At 39.4% G+C, this 15,691-nt stretch overlaps 5 protein-coding genes across 7 annotated transcripts in view; 3 read left to right on the top strand and 2 right to left on the bottom strand.

Annotated features, from left to right (window-relative positions):
- The window catches only part of LOC111604145 (GTP-binding protein RAD), a 33,617-nt gene extending 33,172 nt beyond the window's left edge, over positions 1-445 (top strand). For both annotated transcript variants that reach the window (XM_023322067.2, XM_023322068.2), the window contains one exon: positions 238-445. In XM_023322067.2, the coding sequence (XP_023177835.2) occupies positions 238-384 (147 nt within the window). In that variant the 3' untranslated portion in view covers positions 385-445. The remainder of the gene's footprint in view (positions 1-237) is intronic.
- A 1,080-nt stretch (positions 446-1,525) lies between these two features.
- On the bottom strand, positions 1,526-2,944 carry LOC111604149. The gene is made up of 2 exons (XM_023322073.2): positions 1,996-2,944; positions 1,526-1,928 (listed from the first exon to the last, which is right to left on the bottom strand). The coding sequence occupies exons 1-2, from the start codon at positions 2,008-2,010 to the stop codon at positions 1,626-1,628; spliced, it is 318 nt and encodes a 105-aa protein (XP_023177841.2). The 5' UTR covers positions 2,011-2,944; the 3' UTR covers positions 1,526-1,625.
- A 177-nt stretch (positions 2,945-3,121) lies between these two features.
- On the top strand, positions 3,122-7,941 carry LOC111604148 (glucose-6-phosphate exchanger SLC37A2). Of its 2 annotated transcripts, none has more exons than XM_023322072.2 (7): positions 3,122-3,449; positions 5,026-5,236; positions 5,297-5,454; positions 5,678-6,252; positions 6,538-6,751; positions 6,820-6,968; positions 7,031-7,941. In XM_023322072.2, the coding sequence occupies exons 2-7, from the start codon at positions 5,112-5,114 to the stop codon at positions 7,400-7,402; spliced, it is 1,593 nt and encodes a 530-aa protein (XP_023177840.2). In that variant the 5' UTR covers positions 3,122-3,449; positions 5,026-5,111; the 3' UTR covers positions 7,403-7,941. The 2 variants fall into 2 exon arrangements, with proteins under 2 accessions (XP_023177840.2, XP_030081380.1); XM_030225520.1 differs by lacking the exon at positions 3,122-3,449 and adding an exon at positions 3,457-3,523.
- Positions 7,942-8,145: 204 nt separating this feature from the next.
- LOC111604105 (N-acetylglucosamine-1-phosphotransferase subunits alpha/beta) lies at positions 8,146-10,556 on the bottom strand. The gene is made up of 2 exons (XM_023322009.2): positions 8,909-10,556; positions 8,146-8,848 (listed from the first exon to the last, which is right to left on the bottom strand). The coding sequence occupies exons 1-2, from the start codon at positions 10,424-10,426 to the stop codon at positions 8,360-8,362; spliced, it is 2,007 nt and encodes a 668-aa protein (XP_023177777.2). The 5' UTR covers positions 10,427-10,556; the 3' UTR covers positions 8,146-8,359.
- Positions 10,557-10,871: 315 nt separating this feature from the next.
- On the top strand, positions 10,872-12,746 carry LOC111604114. Its single transcript, XM_023322021.2, has 5 exons — positions 10,872-10,971; positions 11,057-11,160; positions 11,227-11,329; positions 11,399-11,660; positions 11,724-12,746. Exons 2-5 carry the CDS (start codon positions 11,075-11,077, stop codon positions 12,434-12,436), a joined length of 1,164 nt encoding a protein of 387 aa, XP_023177789.2. The 5' UTR covers positions 10,872-10,971; positions 11,057-11,074; the 3' UTR covers positions 12,437-12,746.
- The last annotated feature ends 2,945 nt before the right edge of the window (positions 12,747-15,691 follow it).

Below are 15,691 nucleotides of genomic sequence, written 5' to 3'. Positions count from 1 at the left end.
AAACTTGTTTCGAATTTACCTCATGCATTTGTTTGTTTTGTTCTTGTTTGTTATTCCTTTGCTACATTTTGTTGCTATTTACACACCAAATTTTCCGACTAAACCAAACACACGTCCACCTGACATTGTGGGACATTAAACTAAGTTTGTTTAACCAGTAAATATATTCCAAATTTATATATATGAAAAACAGTGTCCATAAATTATTTAAGTATTCTAACTTACCCTCGTTTTTAGGGTCCGCGCGATGGCAGCTCGCCGGCTCATTGGTACAAGAGTCGCAGCGTAATGCTGGCCAGCATGAAGGCACGACAGATGCTCACCTGGATACTGGGCAAGGAGGATTCCAAGTTCAAGCATTGCGAGAACTTGCAGGTGCTCTAAATAAGAAGAAGAAGAGAAATAAAGCTCAAGAACAAGTTAAAAAAGAAAGAAAGTAAAAACACCAAATAAAAACAAATGCTTCAAGTTATACGAGAGTATATATATACAAATATATATATATGTAATTGTAATATTTATTAGATAATATGTAATTTGTAATTCTATATAATTATGATATGTGAATATTTCTATACCAAAGCAAAACAAAAGTTAAAAGAACCAGTAAACCTAACCTTACAAATGCAAACAGGTTTCGATATATCGATAACCATAACGATAAACAAACACACACATTCACATACATTAGAGTGCAGCCACAAGTGTGTCTCTCAAGCCTGATAATCAAAAATTAAATCAAATTTAATGTAAAACAAAAAAAGTAACAAAAACAATTTAAGGAACGCGAGCAACTTTATGGAACCAAGCAAATGCAACATTTATATATAACTATAAACTAAACGTAAATCAAGTTTCCTCAATGTGGAACAACGTTTTCTAAGCTTTGAGCTCTAAAAATCAACAATAAATATTTTATTTTGCCAGACGCTGTTTAGCAGAGTTTAATAACTATATACAACCAACTCTTCTTCTTCAGTTTCATATAAGATTTATATATATATATATATATATATATATATATATATATATATATATATGAAATATATGTGTGAATGTGTAGCGTAGTTAAGAACTGAAAAACTTTAGAAATTGTTAAAAGTAGCATATTTTGTCCTTTTTTCTTTTGTCTTTGTCTTCCGAACTTATTTTATTTATATTCTTATTATTTATTATTTATTTCTTTGTATATAAATATATATTTATAGAAATATATATTCAGTATGAAAATCCATCGCAATGTAAGGAATTTGAGTGTTATCCATAAAGCACAAAAAACAATAATATTTGTAAATTAAAACAGAAAATAAATAAATAATTAACTAACTAGAATTGTTTATAGATGTGTGTGTATATAAGCTTAATCACATGTGAATATTTTTCAACAAATAAATAATAATTATAAAATCCAATAAAAGTTTTACCATATAATATATATATAAAAACTTTAATAAACTATATATATATTTAAATGTTAAATAATCAAATGTAATTGTTTTTTAATTGACTATAAACTAAGCTTTTGGTATAAAACGTGTTGATGTGACGTATGCTTTGTGAACTGATGTAGCTGATGAGTATACTAAAAGACTAGCCTATATTATTACAGGGTATATGCAAATTTGTTAACCAAATTGTTGTTGCTTGGGATTTTTCACCTGTCTGGCAACCTCGGCCCGATAACGAAATAGCGGACGGAATACATTTATCTCAGCCAACTCCATATCATCAGCGGCTTCCTCATAGGACAGATCGACCACGGCGCGTCGCAGCCTGCTTAAGGTGCGCTCTAATCTGTAGAGTTGTTCAATTTTTGTATACTCTGCATCTGTTTGCACAGCATCTGTCGTCAGTCTTTGTTCAATGGAACTGGGATATGCACAAATCATTTGTAGGGTAACTAGGCACGCGAGTATTTGGCAGATTTGCTATTTAATAATGAGAAAGATATCTATGAAGACTCAATTCACCTGTATATTTACACGGCTTACTCACCTTAGTGGACAACATTCTGTTTGATTTTGTTGTTAACTGTTTCTACTGTAAGTGATGCACAATAGAGCTGTTATCTTCTTGAAGACGGAATTCGAAGTGTAACTAAGTTGAGTCTCAACAAAGCTTTTTATACAATTGAGCTAAATGATATTTTACTAAGCGGCGGTTGGCTCTAATTAGCACCTTGAATTGTTCTAATTACACACCTTGTTTTTCACATGTAAAAATCGATTGCAATAAGTCTGTGAAATTAGCATATTGCGTTTGTTTTGTACAGTCAAGAAAATCAGAAATATATAGAGCAGTCTGTTGTCGAGGCTAGGGAAGCCGAATCATGTGAATTGGATTTGTACTTCACTTCTGATTTGAATTACACGGAATTGTCAATGCAAATACAACTGACTAATAGTTAGTACTTGATTATTTTTTATCCGGTCGCGTGTCCGCCACATAATTAGCGCATGATCTCAACAATGGCGAGCACAATAATATATAGCTAAGCTGTCAAAATCAACAAAAGTTCTTAACACGTGCAAATTTTTTTCTATTACAATGTTTAAACAGTGTTTTACAAGTCAATTATTCAACTTAGTACAAGTGTTGGTTTTTAATTTAAAATTTGAATTTAGGCGCGGAAACTTAATGTTAAACGAAAATCATGTCGGAGTCCCTGGCAATTTAAAGACGCTTATCGATTAAAGAGTTAACAGAGCTGGTTCTGTGGTCGATTAACATTCTGTTAGTATTTGGTTGTCGATATATTGGTACAATGCAAATGGCGCGCGCATTGAAAACAGAAAATACATAGCGAACGAATGTACAAATGAAAACGCGAAATGAAGAAATAAGAACTAAACAACGAAAATAAAAAGCAGAGACGTAGAAGTTATAAGTGAAACTAAACAAAAACTACATTTTGTTGCCTTAATTTATATTGCAAACCGGACGACGAAAACAATAATAATGGTGTGTATATGTTCTATTGTTGTTTCATTTAATAATGAAACAACGGTAAGTAACCGCTATGTACGCATAGCCAACTGTAACTATTTCTTTGCTGACTCAGTTTGATTCGTATATCCACTAAATCTATTTCAAATGTCATTTGACACAACTCCAACACTGTACACATTTTTGAGGCTCAATTGTTTTACAATAACACACAAAAACATGGAAAAATAAATTTTACGCGCGCACAAAGTTGCTCCACACAGACAACATAAACTCAATTTGGCACAAACCACCAAACTATCGATAACTTGCATAAATATTTGCATAAAAAGTGCCATAGTGAGCGGTCACAGCTGTTAGCTGTTCAATACAGACAACAGACCGAGCTGAGAAGTTCGCTCATTCAGTTTCTTGAGTCGTTCGATTGAACATATCCCGAACGATTCGATACAACTTTCAATGTGCTACGCTTTTTTGTTTATTTGTTTAATGTTCGTTTAACGGTAAAGTAAACAATAATAATATAATTGATTTCAACTGACAGCTTTTTAGGAGTTGCACTGACAGTTTGCCAAAAGTAAGCAAACAACACCAACAACAACGGCAAACAGACGCAGTTCAACGTCACACAAACAACATAGTGTCTTTTTTCAGATATCATTGAACAAATAAACTACGTTGCAGTATTCATATTTCATATTTGCCACCGTAACAAAATTATTACAACAATTATAACACGTACATATATTACTGCCGGCGATGATTCAATTCCATTTTGGGCATTTTGTTTTCTGCCAAGTCTGACAACATATGTTTATCTGTGTGTGTACATGTGTGTGTGCGTGCGTTTGTGTTTGAATTAATGTGTTTCTGCGCAAAATAAAAAGACAAAAAATGCGATAAGGGCAACTTCATCGGAAACTAAAGCGGTCGCTGTGAAACAATCACAAATGAGCCGCCGACACTATCTCACTCCCGCTCGATCGCGCTTTCCTCCAGCTGCGTCAACGTTACAGTCAACACTACCTGTTGATGTACAGCCTAACTTGACCTGCATTTTTGTCTCGCCATTTATGTTGAGCCCGGGGTTCATGCAGTTTTCTAATGAAATGCAAAATCTACCCGCGGGGGTTATCCAGATATGTGTATGCACAGTTAATCCCATTCAAGTTGAAATTCGTTATAGTCAGTTCCGTCTGTTCATATTTTTGCGTACAATCTCGCAATTATGATACGGTTTGGCATGAATTGATTTTCTTTTCATTCAAGTACCTGCATCGGTATATATATATTTATGCATATAAATATTTAGATAAAATTGAATAAATAATATAATAAAGAAAGAAATTATAGTGTAACAATGCACTTGAACAAAGCGAATAACTACGTAAAAGCTAGTATCGGAACAATAGAGATAAAATACCATTTGTTCCTCAAAGATATTGATATCTTAAAGAAAACTAAGCTAAACCATGAATTCAAATGCATCTGTCTAATACTACAGCATAACCCTTATCCCTAATTCAAACTCGAGTAGCTTCAATGATCTAATCTAAAAGTTTGTAAGATTAAAATTTTAAGAAGTCTATAATACCCAAGGAGTTAGCGTTTTTGTTAATGGGGCGATAGTCAAATTGTGAAGCTAGTGAAGCTTTACTGTATTGATATTTTCTCGGGGTTTCTATGAAACTTTATTTTTATAACATTATATCAATCACTTCTATAGAAAAATTAATTTGTTTCTATACAAAATTATCTAATATCTCTAATGTTATCTATTTTTAAAAATAGTCTTAAATATGTTTACAAAAGCATTTACAATTTGTCTAATTGTTCTTTCTCTTATTCTCTCTCTCTCTCTCTCAAATGCTTTCTCATCTCTCTCTATTTCACTTCATCTTCTTCTTATTCTCCTGTTCACCTCACCTCTGATTCCCCTCTTCTTTTTCTCTCCCCTCACTCTCTTTTTCTCTTCAACCTTCTTGCCTCTCTTACTCTTTTCTTTTTCTCTCCACATATTTTCTCTTCATCTCTGTCTCTCTCTTCCTCTTCAACTCTCTCCCTTTCTCCCTCTTCCAGCTCAATTTAGATAAGTAGCTACACGAACCTGCCCTGCCTGGACGTGTTCAGCTGCTTGATAGCGAGAACGTGCTTTGGCCCAGTCGATGAGATCGTCAGTGACGCGAACGCGCAAAATGAGTAACAGCTATAATGATATACCCATTGGTATACGGGTCCTGCAGAAGCTGTCGCGACATTGCCCACGCTTCCATGCACGCAAGGAGCTGTGGTAAGCCGTTAAACAGATTTAATTGAGCAATTAAACCAAGATTTGTCCTTATATTTGCAGCTATAAGATGTCCATAATTCTGCTGACATTCGTTGCCTATGCCTGCTATCACATGTCCCGCAAACCCATATCTGTGGTCAAATCAGTGCTCCACTACAACTGCTCTGAAACGCAGGCGCAGCTTCATGAGGGCAGCGATTGCGGCTATGCGCCGTTTGGTAAGTTGGTCTAGGTTTCGATCATCCTGATCGTGAAGGGTCTTTCTGGATACATTTGGTTCGTTTAGATTCCTGATTCTAGATTTAGATCCTCCAGCTATGAAACTCGGTTTCTCTTAGGTCTTGAAGCCTTCACGCTTCGACAAGCTTCTTCTGGTTCTTTTCTCCAGGAGTAACCCTGTCAATTCTTTCATTAATCCATTATAATCCAATATATTTCTAGACGGGCCCGACTCGAAGAGACTGTTCGGCATGCTAGACTCCGCCTTTCTCTTCTCCTACGCGATAGCTATGTTTATCTCGGGATTCGTGGCGGAACGTGTTTCTTTGCGTTATTTTCTATCCATGGGCATGATCATGACGGGCGTGTTCACCTACCTGTTTGGCGTCGCACGCACCTCCAATATACATAGCCTCAGCTATTTTATATTTGTGCAGATCTTCGCGGGCATCTTTCAGACAACCGGCTGGCCAGGTGTTGTTACCCTGGTGGGCCGTTGGTTTGGCAAAGAGAAACGCGGTCTGATCTTTGGCATCTGGAATAGTCATACATCTATTGGCAATATATTGGGCACGCTGATCGCCGCGCACTATGTGGAAACGGATTGGGCGCTGTCCTTTGTGGTGCCTGGCATCATAATTGGAGCAGTTGGATTTCTATTGTTTCTCTTTCTGGTCGATCAGCCAGAGATTGTGGGATGTCATCCACAGCATAGCACGCAGGAGCGTCGCATTGTAGCGAACGAATCGGATGCGGACAACGACGATGATGAGGAGAAAGCGCTTCGCGGCGAAGCTGTGAGTATACCTGGCTTTTGTGCTCTTCCAATTTCAGCTATTGCATTTTATGATTTCGCACATCTAATATAATTCGACGTACGCCCAGTTATATGCACAGTCCTTTTTTGCCGTACCACAAACCGTAAGTGCATGCCGTGTCCTATGTCCTTATTAGCTGTTTGTATATGTTCCGCTTCTACACGTGCTTTCTGTATATGCTATATATATATTTATACCTATGTAGATAGGTTAATTGTCTGCTTTGATGAACTCATTAATTGTATATTTTTATTTCGAATGCAGGACCAGGTCAGCTTCCGTTCGCCGCCCACCGAGCGCACGCCCATTTTGGCGCGCCAGAGCTCAAGGGAACGACCTGTAGCGCATGGTCGTCCCATAAGCCTAAAAGATGCACTCCATATACCAGGTGTTGTGGAGTTTTCACTTTGCCTGTTCTTTACCAAGCTGGTTAGCTATACCTTCATGTACTGGCTGCCACTCTATATACAGTCTTCCAGTAAGTTTTTAATCCGTCATAAATATATATATATATATAAATATTCATATATGTTTGTCTACTTTTAGGTACGTTGGGTCCCGAGTTATCCGCTGATCTCTCCACGCTGTTCGATGTAGGTGGCATTTTGGGCGCCATAGCCGCTGGCTATCTATCTGATCTCACAGGCATGTCCGCCACAGTGTGCACAGTCATGTTGTTCTTTGCGTCGCCTATAGTAAGACTTCAAGGTCTCTTCTATTGATCTATTGATACACATGCTTTCTCTCTTGCTTCTAGCTGCTTTTGTATCAACAATATGGCGCATTGTCGGTTACGATTAGCGTGCTGCTGCTCATCATTGTGGGCATCTTTGTGAATGGGCCGTATGCTTTGATTACCACCTCGGTTAGCGCTGAGCTGGGTCAGCATAGCTCATTGGAGGGCAATGCAAATGCTTTGGCCACAGTCACGGCCATAATAGACGGCACAGGTTCCATTGGCGCGGCAGTTGGGCCACTGTTAGCGGGCCTAATTTCCAGCCATGGCTGGAAGAATGTCTTCTATATGCTGATCGTGGCAGATATTATAGCCATGATATTGCTAATGCGTTTGGTCATTAAGGAATGCCTAACACTGCGACGTTCGACGACCCGCATAAGGATCGAATAGCATCGGGTCAATTGATTTTATTTAATCGGAATTTAATATGTCATATGTATATAGTGCACTGTATTGCATGCACACACACACACACACACACACATGCCCACACATGTGGGTGCACATTTGCATTAGCTATTTTAATATTATTCTACTTCTATTTGTATGCCCATACATATATATATATTCGCTTAAGTACCGCGTGCTTGTGTGTGTATTCAGCAGAGAGCATATCACTTGTTTTTCTCAACCTAATTAGTTTTTTTTATCGCTAATAGTTTTTTATATATACATAGCTATAGCTATTTGAAGGCCAAATCTTTACCATATTTGTAATATATGGCACATTCAAAACATTGGCTAACGAGCTATACGAGTTAACAGTTTTATATATATAAAAATATATATTTTATACAGAGTCTCCTCCAATAAGCTATAGTCTAATTGTAAGGCATGTTTACACTGCTATGTAAATATAGTTTATGTACACTTTTCGTACCGTTAAACTAGGACACTACTGTTAACGCGATTTGTCCCAATAAAAACGAGAAACAATTTTTAAGCAACTGTTAACTAAATGGGTTAATGTAAAGTCACCAGGCTGTTAATCTTAACATACTTAACAGTGAGTTTTGATAGTCTGCGCGCTGTTAAGCTTTAAGTCTCTGTTAAAACAAGAGTAAATTAATTTTTTAAAATTCTATTTATTTACGTAAGATTTAAACTAATTGTAGATTTTTTCTTTAGCCTCGTCGAATTAAGAGATTTATCAGTTTGCTACGCTTAACGTTAGCCTCATGATTGCGCTTAAATTAGATACAGTCAGAGCTCTATATTCTATATAACTAGAACTGAAATGGCGTATATCTCAATTGAACTTATCACAATATGAATGAAATGAAATGTAAAGCAAAAGAAATACAACCTTAAGGCTGATATTAATATCAGTAAATATATGTGTATCGTCTACAGTCGCTGCACACAACGGCGCACGATCTTCGCCTTGTGCTGGCAGAGCAAACGTAGCAGAAAGATGACCAGAAGCAGGCTGACACCATAGCCAACCACGAGGACGGCGCGCTTGCGTCGACGCCAACGTTGATAATCGGTCCAGGAGACGTAACGATTTCGAAATTGAGGCGGAAGCTCAAATTTGCTCCGACGTGGGAAAAAGGATAAATAGAAATCCTCTAGAAGATGACGCACTAGCTCATTGTCGTCGCCACGCTTAACATCCAAATTGTCGTTGATGCAGTTAAATTTACGCGGATTACGACGCATGCGATCGAGCGCCTCGACAACCTCTGTCAGATTCGAGGTAAGCATCATAAAGTTGCTATGCGAGGCGCGTTTCGGACTGACATGAAAGCGATATTTGGAGCGAACGCCGAAATTGGCGGTCAGAGCTTCTGCAAGCAAGGGGCAGTGATAGACCAGCTCGCGGGTTATGGTGGGCTGTACGAGCAGAAAGAAATACGTTAATTGTTGCAGAGATTTTATTACTTCATCGTTTACCAAATTCGAATCCTCGTAGCGTTCGTAGACCAAGGTGGAATGCACAATCTTATTGCTGTTCCCATCCTTTTCCATGTTCCTCGTGCAATTCTGCACCACCTCCTCGAAGTAGCGCATCGCCGACCAATCCAACGGTGGCGGATAGATGCGTGTTAGGCACGTGCGCACCTCTCGATCCGACCAGGTGCCCGAACCATCCGTATCGAATTCATCAAAGATTTGCTCGACGCTCAGCGTTTGTGTCTCACTCATCAGAAATGAATAATATGCGAAAGCAAATTGTAAATCTGTCGCCGCTCGAAAGCGTTGTTCAGCCGTCTGCTGCACCTCCTGCTGGAAACGTTGCTGCATATCCTCGACAATGTTACGCTCGATGAGGAAGCCGACATGGGCCAGCACATGGCGTGCCTTGAAGCCATAGACGCGATTGAGCAGCATATTGGTGGCTATTAGTGAATGCGAGTAAATGTCTGTAGAGGATTTGAAGTCTTCCTTGTGCAGCAAATTGCTGGCGCTAGTGCTGCTTACATCGAACTCAGGGTTCAGGGACTTAAGCTTATCCTTATTAAAGCGCTCCACAATCCGACGCAGCTCCAACAAAGTGGAGACATTGCGATGCTTCATCAACTCCTTGAAGTTGGTGGAGCTGCGCTTGAAGAGCTGCTGCAAGCCCATATTGGGAAACTTATGAACAGGCGAATGAGCCACAGGAGCCACTGCTTCAGCTGCATTATGCAGCTCCTCTTGCAGTTGGCCAGCTGCTGCTGCTCCTATGCCACCCTCACTGCAATCACCGCCATCATACTGGCACGCATCTATGTTACAATGCCGATCGCAAGCACCGTCTCCTATATAGGTCCAGGGACAGTCCAATGCGCAGTCGGGCACCATCCAAGCCTGATAGACACGCACGCCATCCGCCTGCGTATACAAATCTTCCGGATAGAGTGGTGCACCCAAAAAGATATCATCATTCAGATATAGAAACCTCTTTGATAGCTTTGGTATACGATGCAAAAATGTTTCAATGGCAGCACTAGAAAATGTGGGTAATAGCTTAGGATTCGGTGCGAGCAGCTCGTGTGGCACCACGCTGACTTTTTCGTAATTCAGATCCAGCCAGCTGGGTATTTGGCCATTGGTAACAATATACACATGCCTTATCCAGCTAGCATGCTTCTCCAATGAGCGCAGCGAATATTTTAGCTCATTTTTGTCATCAAATCGTGAGGGATCGTAGCTGGCGTCATATCTTCGAACCGATTCTATGAAATCGGGATCAGATCCATTTACCCAGGTATAGACGGCGTCTATGGGTGCACAATGAGTTTCGCTATAATATCTACTTTCGTGGCTATCTGAAGCAGTAAAAATTTGTTGCCCTGCTACCCAGAGCAGCAAGCATAACCCTCCAAATAGTGCTAAGAAAATTAGTTTACGTCTCGACTGCATCTTAAGCCGATAGATTTTCTCAATTGTACGCCGCATCCGCCGATGCCAGCGGCGCCGCAGACGCATTTCGTATAGGCTGCTTGGCACTACATTGCCATACACTTTCAGTGCACGCTAAGTAAACAATCTGTCTCTATTATCCACACAATTTACTCAAAACAAAAAAACAAAATTGATTTTAAGTCGGCCTCTTATTAGTGATGGTGGTCTAATGAGGTCGGTGAGCTATCGATAGCAACTATCGCTTTAAAGGCATAAATATTATGGTTAATATTGTACCTATTAATAATTTAAATTGATCATTACAATTATTTATTATATACACAATAATTTTTTATTTACTTTTATATAACAAGTATATCATATGTTTTTTCATTTAAAAACAGAGTCTAGCGCTCACAGCATAATAGCGATAATTCTTCGCTGTGACTGCCAATGTCGAATCGACTACGATATCGACTAAGTGCATTCGTAATCGGTCAGCTGCTTGGCCATCACATGACCTGTCATATGAAAACTTTTTCACTCTTGACAGCGCAAATCGAGAATCGGGCAGTGCAAAACGAAAAACTTTTACCACATTTTTCGTTTGTAGTTTTTGTTCATTTTTGGTTGGTTTTATTTGTTAATTGTGTTCAACTATGTTCGTTTATTGATTATAGTTTTATTTTATTTTAATTTGATTGATTGCAACAGCGAGCCAGGCAACAAAAAATGTTGTGGAAATCGGTGATTGCATTGTGCGTCATTGGAGTCGCCTTGGCCGAGCAGACGCCCGTTTTTCTATGGGGTGCCAACAGGTGGGTGTTTTATTCGTAATGATTAACTTTATATATTTTATTTGCGACTCCCATTCTTAATAACAGTATAACGAAGCCATCGCTGCGCACGGTGCCTCAGTCTGAATTTCAAGAGCAGCTAGCGACTTTGCTCAAAGATCACATGGTTGTGGCCTTCGAGGAAAATGGCGTAAGTGCAAATGCAAATAACTGCGTATTATCATAATATATACGTTTCTCTGTCTCTTTTTAACTCCAGCTAAGCAACAAGGATTTCCTGTGCTCCACCAGCGATGCCCAATCCTGTTATGCACGTCTACAAAGCGTTAGCCCCAAGACTTATTACACAAGCGTTGAGAATCCAGCTGAGGCATTGCGTGCAGCTGCCCAAAAGCGTCAGCACAACAGCGTCGATGCCAATGGTCAGCTGGTGCATCCAGTTGAATGCGAAGCAGGCACCGCACATTTCGTTTCCTTTGAGGATGTGGAAGAGACACGTGCCGCTACACTTCAGTCACATGGTAAGTACTTGCTGATGGCCAACTACCCAAATTGAGCTAATTATGTATTGTTTTTATATACAGACTCCGCCATAGCTGCTATCAGCCAGCAACTGAACTGTAAGGTAGCTTATCTGTATTTCGCGGCACCTGCTACAGCGCCCGTTGTCCAGCGTCGCGTACGTCGTTGGACGGCAGCGGAGACAACTAACAATAGATTTTACGAAGGCAACCAATTTGCCATTAGTTTCATCGATGTTAAGTACTATAACCAGGCAGCGGGTTCAACGACACCAATAAATGTCGTGAGCATCAAAATTACCAATGCCACCAGCACTCAGTTCTCCGTTGCGCTGAAAACCGATACCTCAAACGATATCACCTTTGATGTTTCCTATAGCACCGTGGATGACTATTATACAGTGAGCAATGCAGCCTATGGCACCGATACATTCCGTACACCTGGAGTTAGTGCGCCGCCAACTTTCTCATACACCTGCGGCAATACGACCTGGTATACGCCAGTCAATAAGGAGAATCAAATTAATTCGCTGACATGGACCTCACTCCAGCTGCAGGCGCCATTCAGTGACAAAATGCAGTCCGATTTTCCATTCGGTGATTCTTGGGATTGTGTGGGCTTTGTAACACCCGGCATTTTGATGGGCCTGTTCGTCATTGTCATTTTGCTGGTCATTGTCTTCCTGGGTATGTGCTGGATGATGGATATCAAGACCATGGATCGTTTCGATGATCCCAAGGGCAAGACCATTACGATCAATGCCAGCGCCGATTAGACGCTATCACCTGCTAGCTTCACATTTGTTTTTTCTCCTCTTATTGTTTTCTTTTTGTGCATATATAGTAGAGATATCCGATATCCGATATATTCAATATTCATTCCTACCTTCACATAATAACTATAATCACTACAATACTTAAATAACAAAGAAACAAAAAAAGGCAGGAAATTAGCGCTCACAATTTATAAATCATACAATGTACAAATTTATGCCCGCAAAGTTGAGGAGCAGCCAGGTGGGAGTCACATTCAGCATCAAAATAGAAGAAGAAACCATAACATGTGCACCTGCCACAACTGCCTCTTGGCTTTGCAGCCGTAAATTCAATTATGTTTATATATATATATATATATATATATTTATATAGTTTTGCTTGCAACGATTTGTGCTGCTGCATTTGTTGATCTTTTTATGCAGTATTTTGTTTAAGTTGAAAATGTTAAAAAAACAAATGCACAAAAATTACTTTTAAGGACGCACACTGTGTTCGGTTTGTGTGTGTGTGAGTTATGCGTGTGTGTGTGACTGTGCGTGTGTGAATGTGTGTGAATTTTTGTAAGCTAAGCCCGATTTTTATTTTGTCATTAGGCGAAAATTTATTGTATGCCCTTGTATGATAATATAAATCATTTATGTATGCTCCAACCCGCCCACAATAAAGTTTTTCAATTGTTTTACAAACATACCAACAACAAAAACATATATAAATACATAAAAAAACAACAAAACAACAAATCGTATCGAGTTAATTGAATTCCCACAGTTTCCAGCGCGCCAAAAAACTCATAAATACAAATCAAAAGTTTTATGAAAATTTATTGACTGCGCCTCTTGCCACATTTTGTTGCCGCTGCTGCTGCTGTTACTGCTGTGGCTGCCTCTCGACTTCACATAAGGATTAAAGATATATGGTTTTATGTGTGTGTGTGTGTGTGTGTGTGTTTGTGTTTGTGTTTCTGTATTCGTGTTGATTGTTTGCAAAAACTTTCAAGTCTCAAAAATAGTTTTACGTAATACTTTACGCTTGGCTTCTCTGCTCTTTGGCTCGAGCTCGGGCTCCAGCTCCGTCTCGGCCTGTGTGACCTGCAGCTTTCATTAAGTTGTTTTAGCTGGATGCTCAAAAAGCATTGTTTATGACATTTTAATCTCTTGTTTATCCGCTTGACTTTATCCCAAACGTCAGCAAACTGACCACCCAACCAAGCAAACCCAACTCAGCCACCCACCCGGTCTCTGGTCAAGGCTTCCGCTGCTCTGGCTGTACAGTAAAACACGGTCAGCCATTGCTCGACTGCCAAATGACTTGCTAAGAGCTTTATATGTATATACAAATAACTTTTAAATTTATTGAATAGTTCCTCTATTAACCATCTGCCCCTCCCTCTCTTTTACTCTAAGTCTTGCGTAAGTCTCTCTTGCTTGAACGTTTACTCGGAGACTAGTTAAAATTTTTAGGAAATTAAAAACGTGAGTTGAAGATGAGAAATAGCTCTATTGGATACAATACATTTTTTTTAAATAAAATTTTGTGGGTGTTACAGAAATACAACTCGGAAAGCCACTTCGAAATTGCAGCGAAATGTATAGTCTGACACTAAGTGTAACATTTTGATTAAATTTTTATATTTTGCATAATTATTATTCTGAATAATAATTGTGTCAGTTATATAAATAAAAGTATAAATTATTGTCCTTAGATCTAAAATATATATTTTTTTATAAATTAAAAATATATCAATCAATCTAACATCCAACTATTTATTTATCTGTCGATCTATCTATCTATCTGAATTCTATTTATACATCTATCTATACATTTATCTATCTATCCATCTGTCTATCAATTCATCCAACAATCTATATCTATCCATCTATCATCATCTATCAACTTTATAGCTGATGTAAAAGAAATAGTTAATTTATCTCTAATGTGACTAGAGTGTATCTAAGCTTAGCTAATGCAAAATTTACACGCAATAGAAATGTGAATCAGAATCGATCTATCAATCTATTATATGCTATAAATATTTTCTGACTTTAGCATAATTATGGGAAAACTTAATTTCCGCATATTATAAGTCTCTTCACATATTAGTTGAGACACAAGCAGAGTTCATTAGAAGCTGTTTAAGTACATAAATATTTCTGGTCAAGACGTTACATACTCTGAGTCTTATGCACTTTGCAGTGGGCGCTAAAAAGTATGCTATATAAGCAGCAGACGAAGCAGCGGCAGCAGCAGCAGCAGCAGTTCACTTGCTGCGTCCGGCTGTCCACGCTGCCTAAGAATCCAGTTGACTGCACCAAGTGCCTTTCTCTTGTTTGTTCATTTTCTTCTCCTTCTGCTTTAAAACGTTTTCTTTTTGTTGCATTTGAAACAGGTCAGTGCGTCATGCACACCAAATGAGCATATGAAACGCTGCAGCAAAACCTTTTTGGCCCGCTGCTGCTGCTGCTGCTGCTGCTTAGTTGGCTAAAAGAAAATTTGCGCTGCCCAACAAAGTGCAATATGTCCCACACTTTCTTTGCTTCTTTTGCAGACAATTTGCCTTGGCTTGGAGCTCTGCCCCCAGCCTGATGCCTGTTTGGTGCCTGGCTCTGCTGCTGCCTCTAGCTTGGCAGCTAGCCTTGCCTCTGCCTCTGCCGGCAACTCTATCCCTGGCTTTAAGCCTGCCCCTGCCGCTCGCCCTGCTGCCTCTCCTGGCCAGCGGCTGCTTTGGCTATAGAAAACAGTAATTATGCATAAGTCAACACGCGGCGCAGCGTGGCGGCATTCGTAATGAACTCCACTCAAAAGCCAAACGAGCACTTTGCAACCAAACCGCCACCTACCCCCTCCCTTTGCCACCCCTTGGGCTGCTTCATTACGCGCCAAGTTCAAAAGTTTTTGGCTGCCGAAAATGTCACCAACTGCAGAGTCGCCAGCAAACAAAACGGGGCGCAAATTCAAAAAAAAAATTATATAGTAGAAACGGAAACTTGTCTCAAAGTTTTTGGGAGTAGCCAAGTGCCAACTATGTAGGAGTTTATGTATATATATACACGTATATATGTATATATGTATTGCATAAGATGTAACCAGGGCAACAGTTGAAGCTGTGCCCGCCACGCTGGGCGCCAGCCACAGTTCTGTAATAAACACAGCTTGGCAGCAAATTGCGGCATTAGGAATGGGCAGGGAGGCGTGGCAGGGAGTGGAAATCAAAGTAGTCAACAGTTTGGAACATGTGTTTTATTTGGCTATGGCGC

Source organism: Drosophila hydei, unplaced genomic scaffold, assembly GCF_003285905.1.
Source record: "Drosophila hydei strain 15085-1641.00,03,60 unplaced genomic scaffold, DhydRS2 tig00008134-arrow-pilon, whole genome shotgun sequence".
In the NCBI taxonomy this organism is placed as follows: domain Eukaryota; kingdom Metazoa; phylum Arthropoda; class Insecta; order Diptera; family Drosophilidae; genus Drosophila; species Drosophila hydei.
The sequence above is the reverse complement of the archived record's forward strand: the minus strand, read 5'-3'. Positions and strand labels throughout refer to the sequence as shown.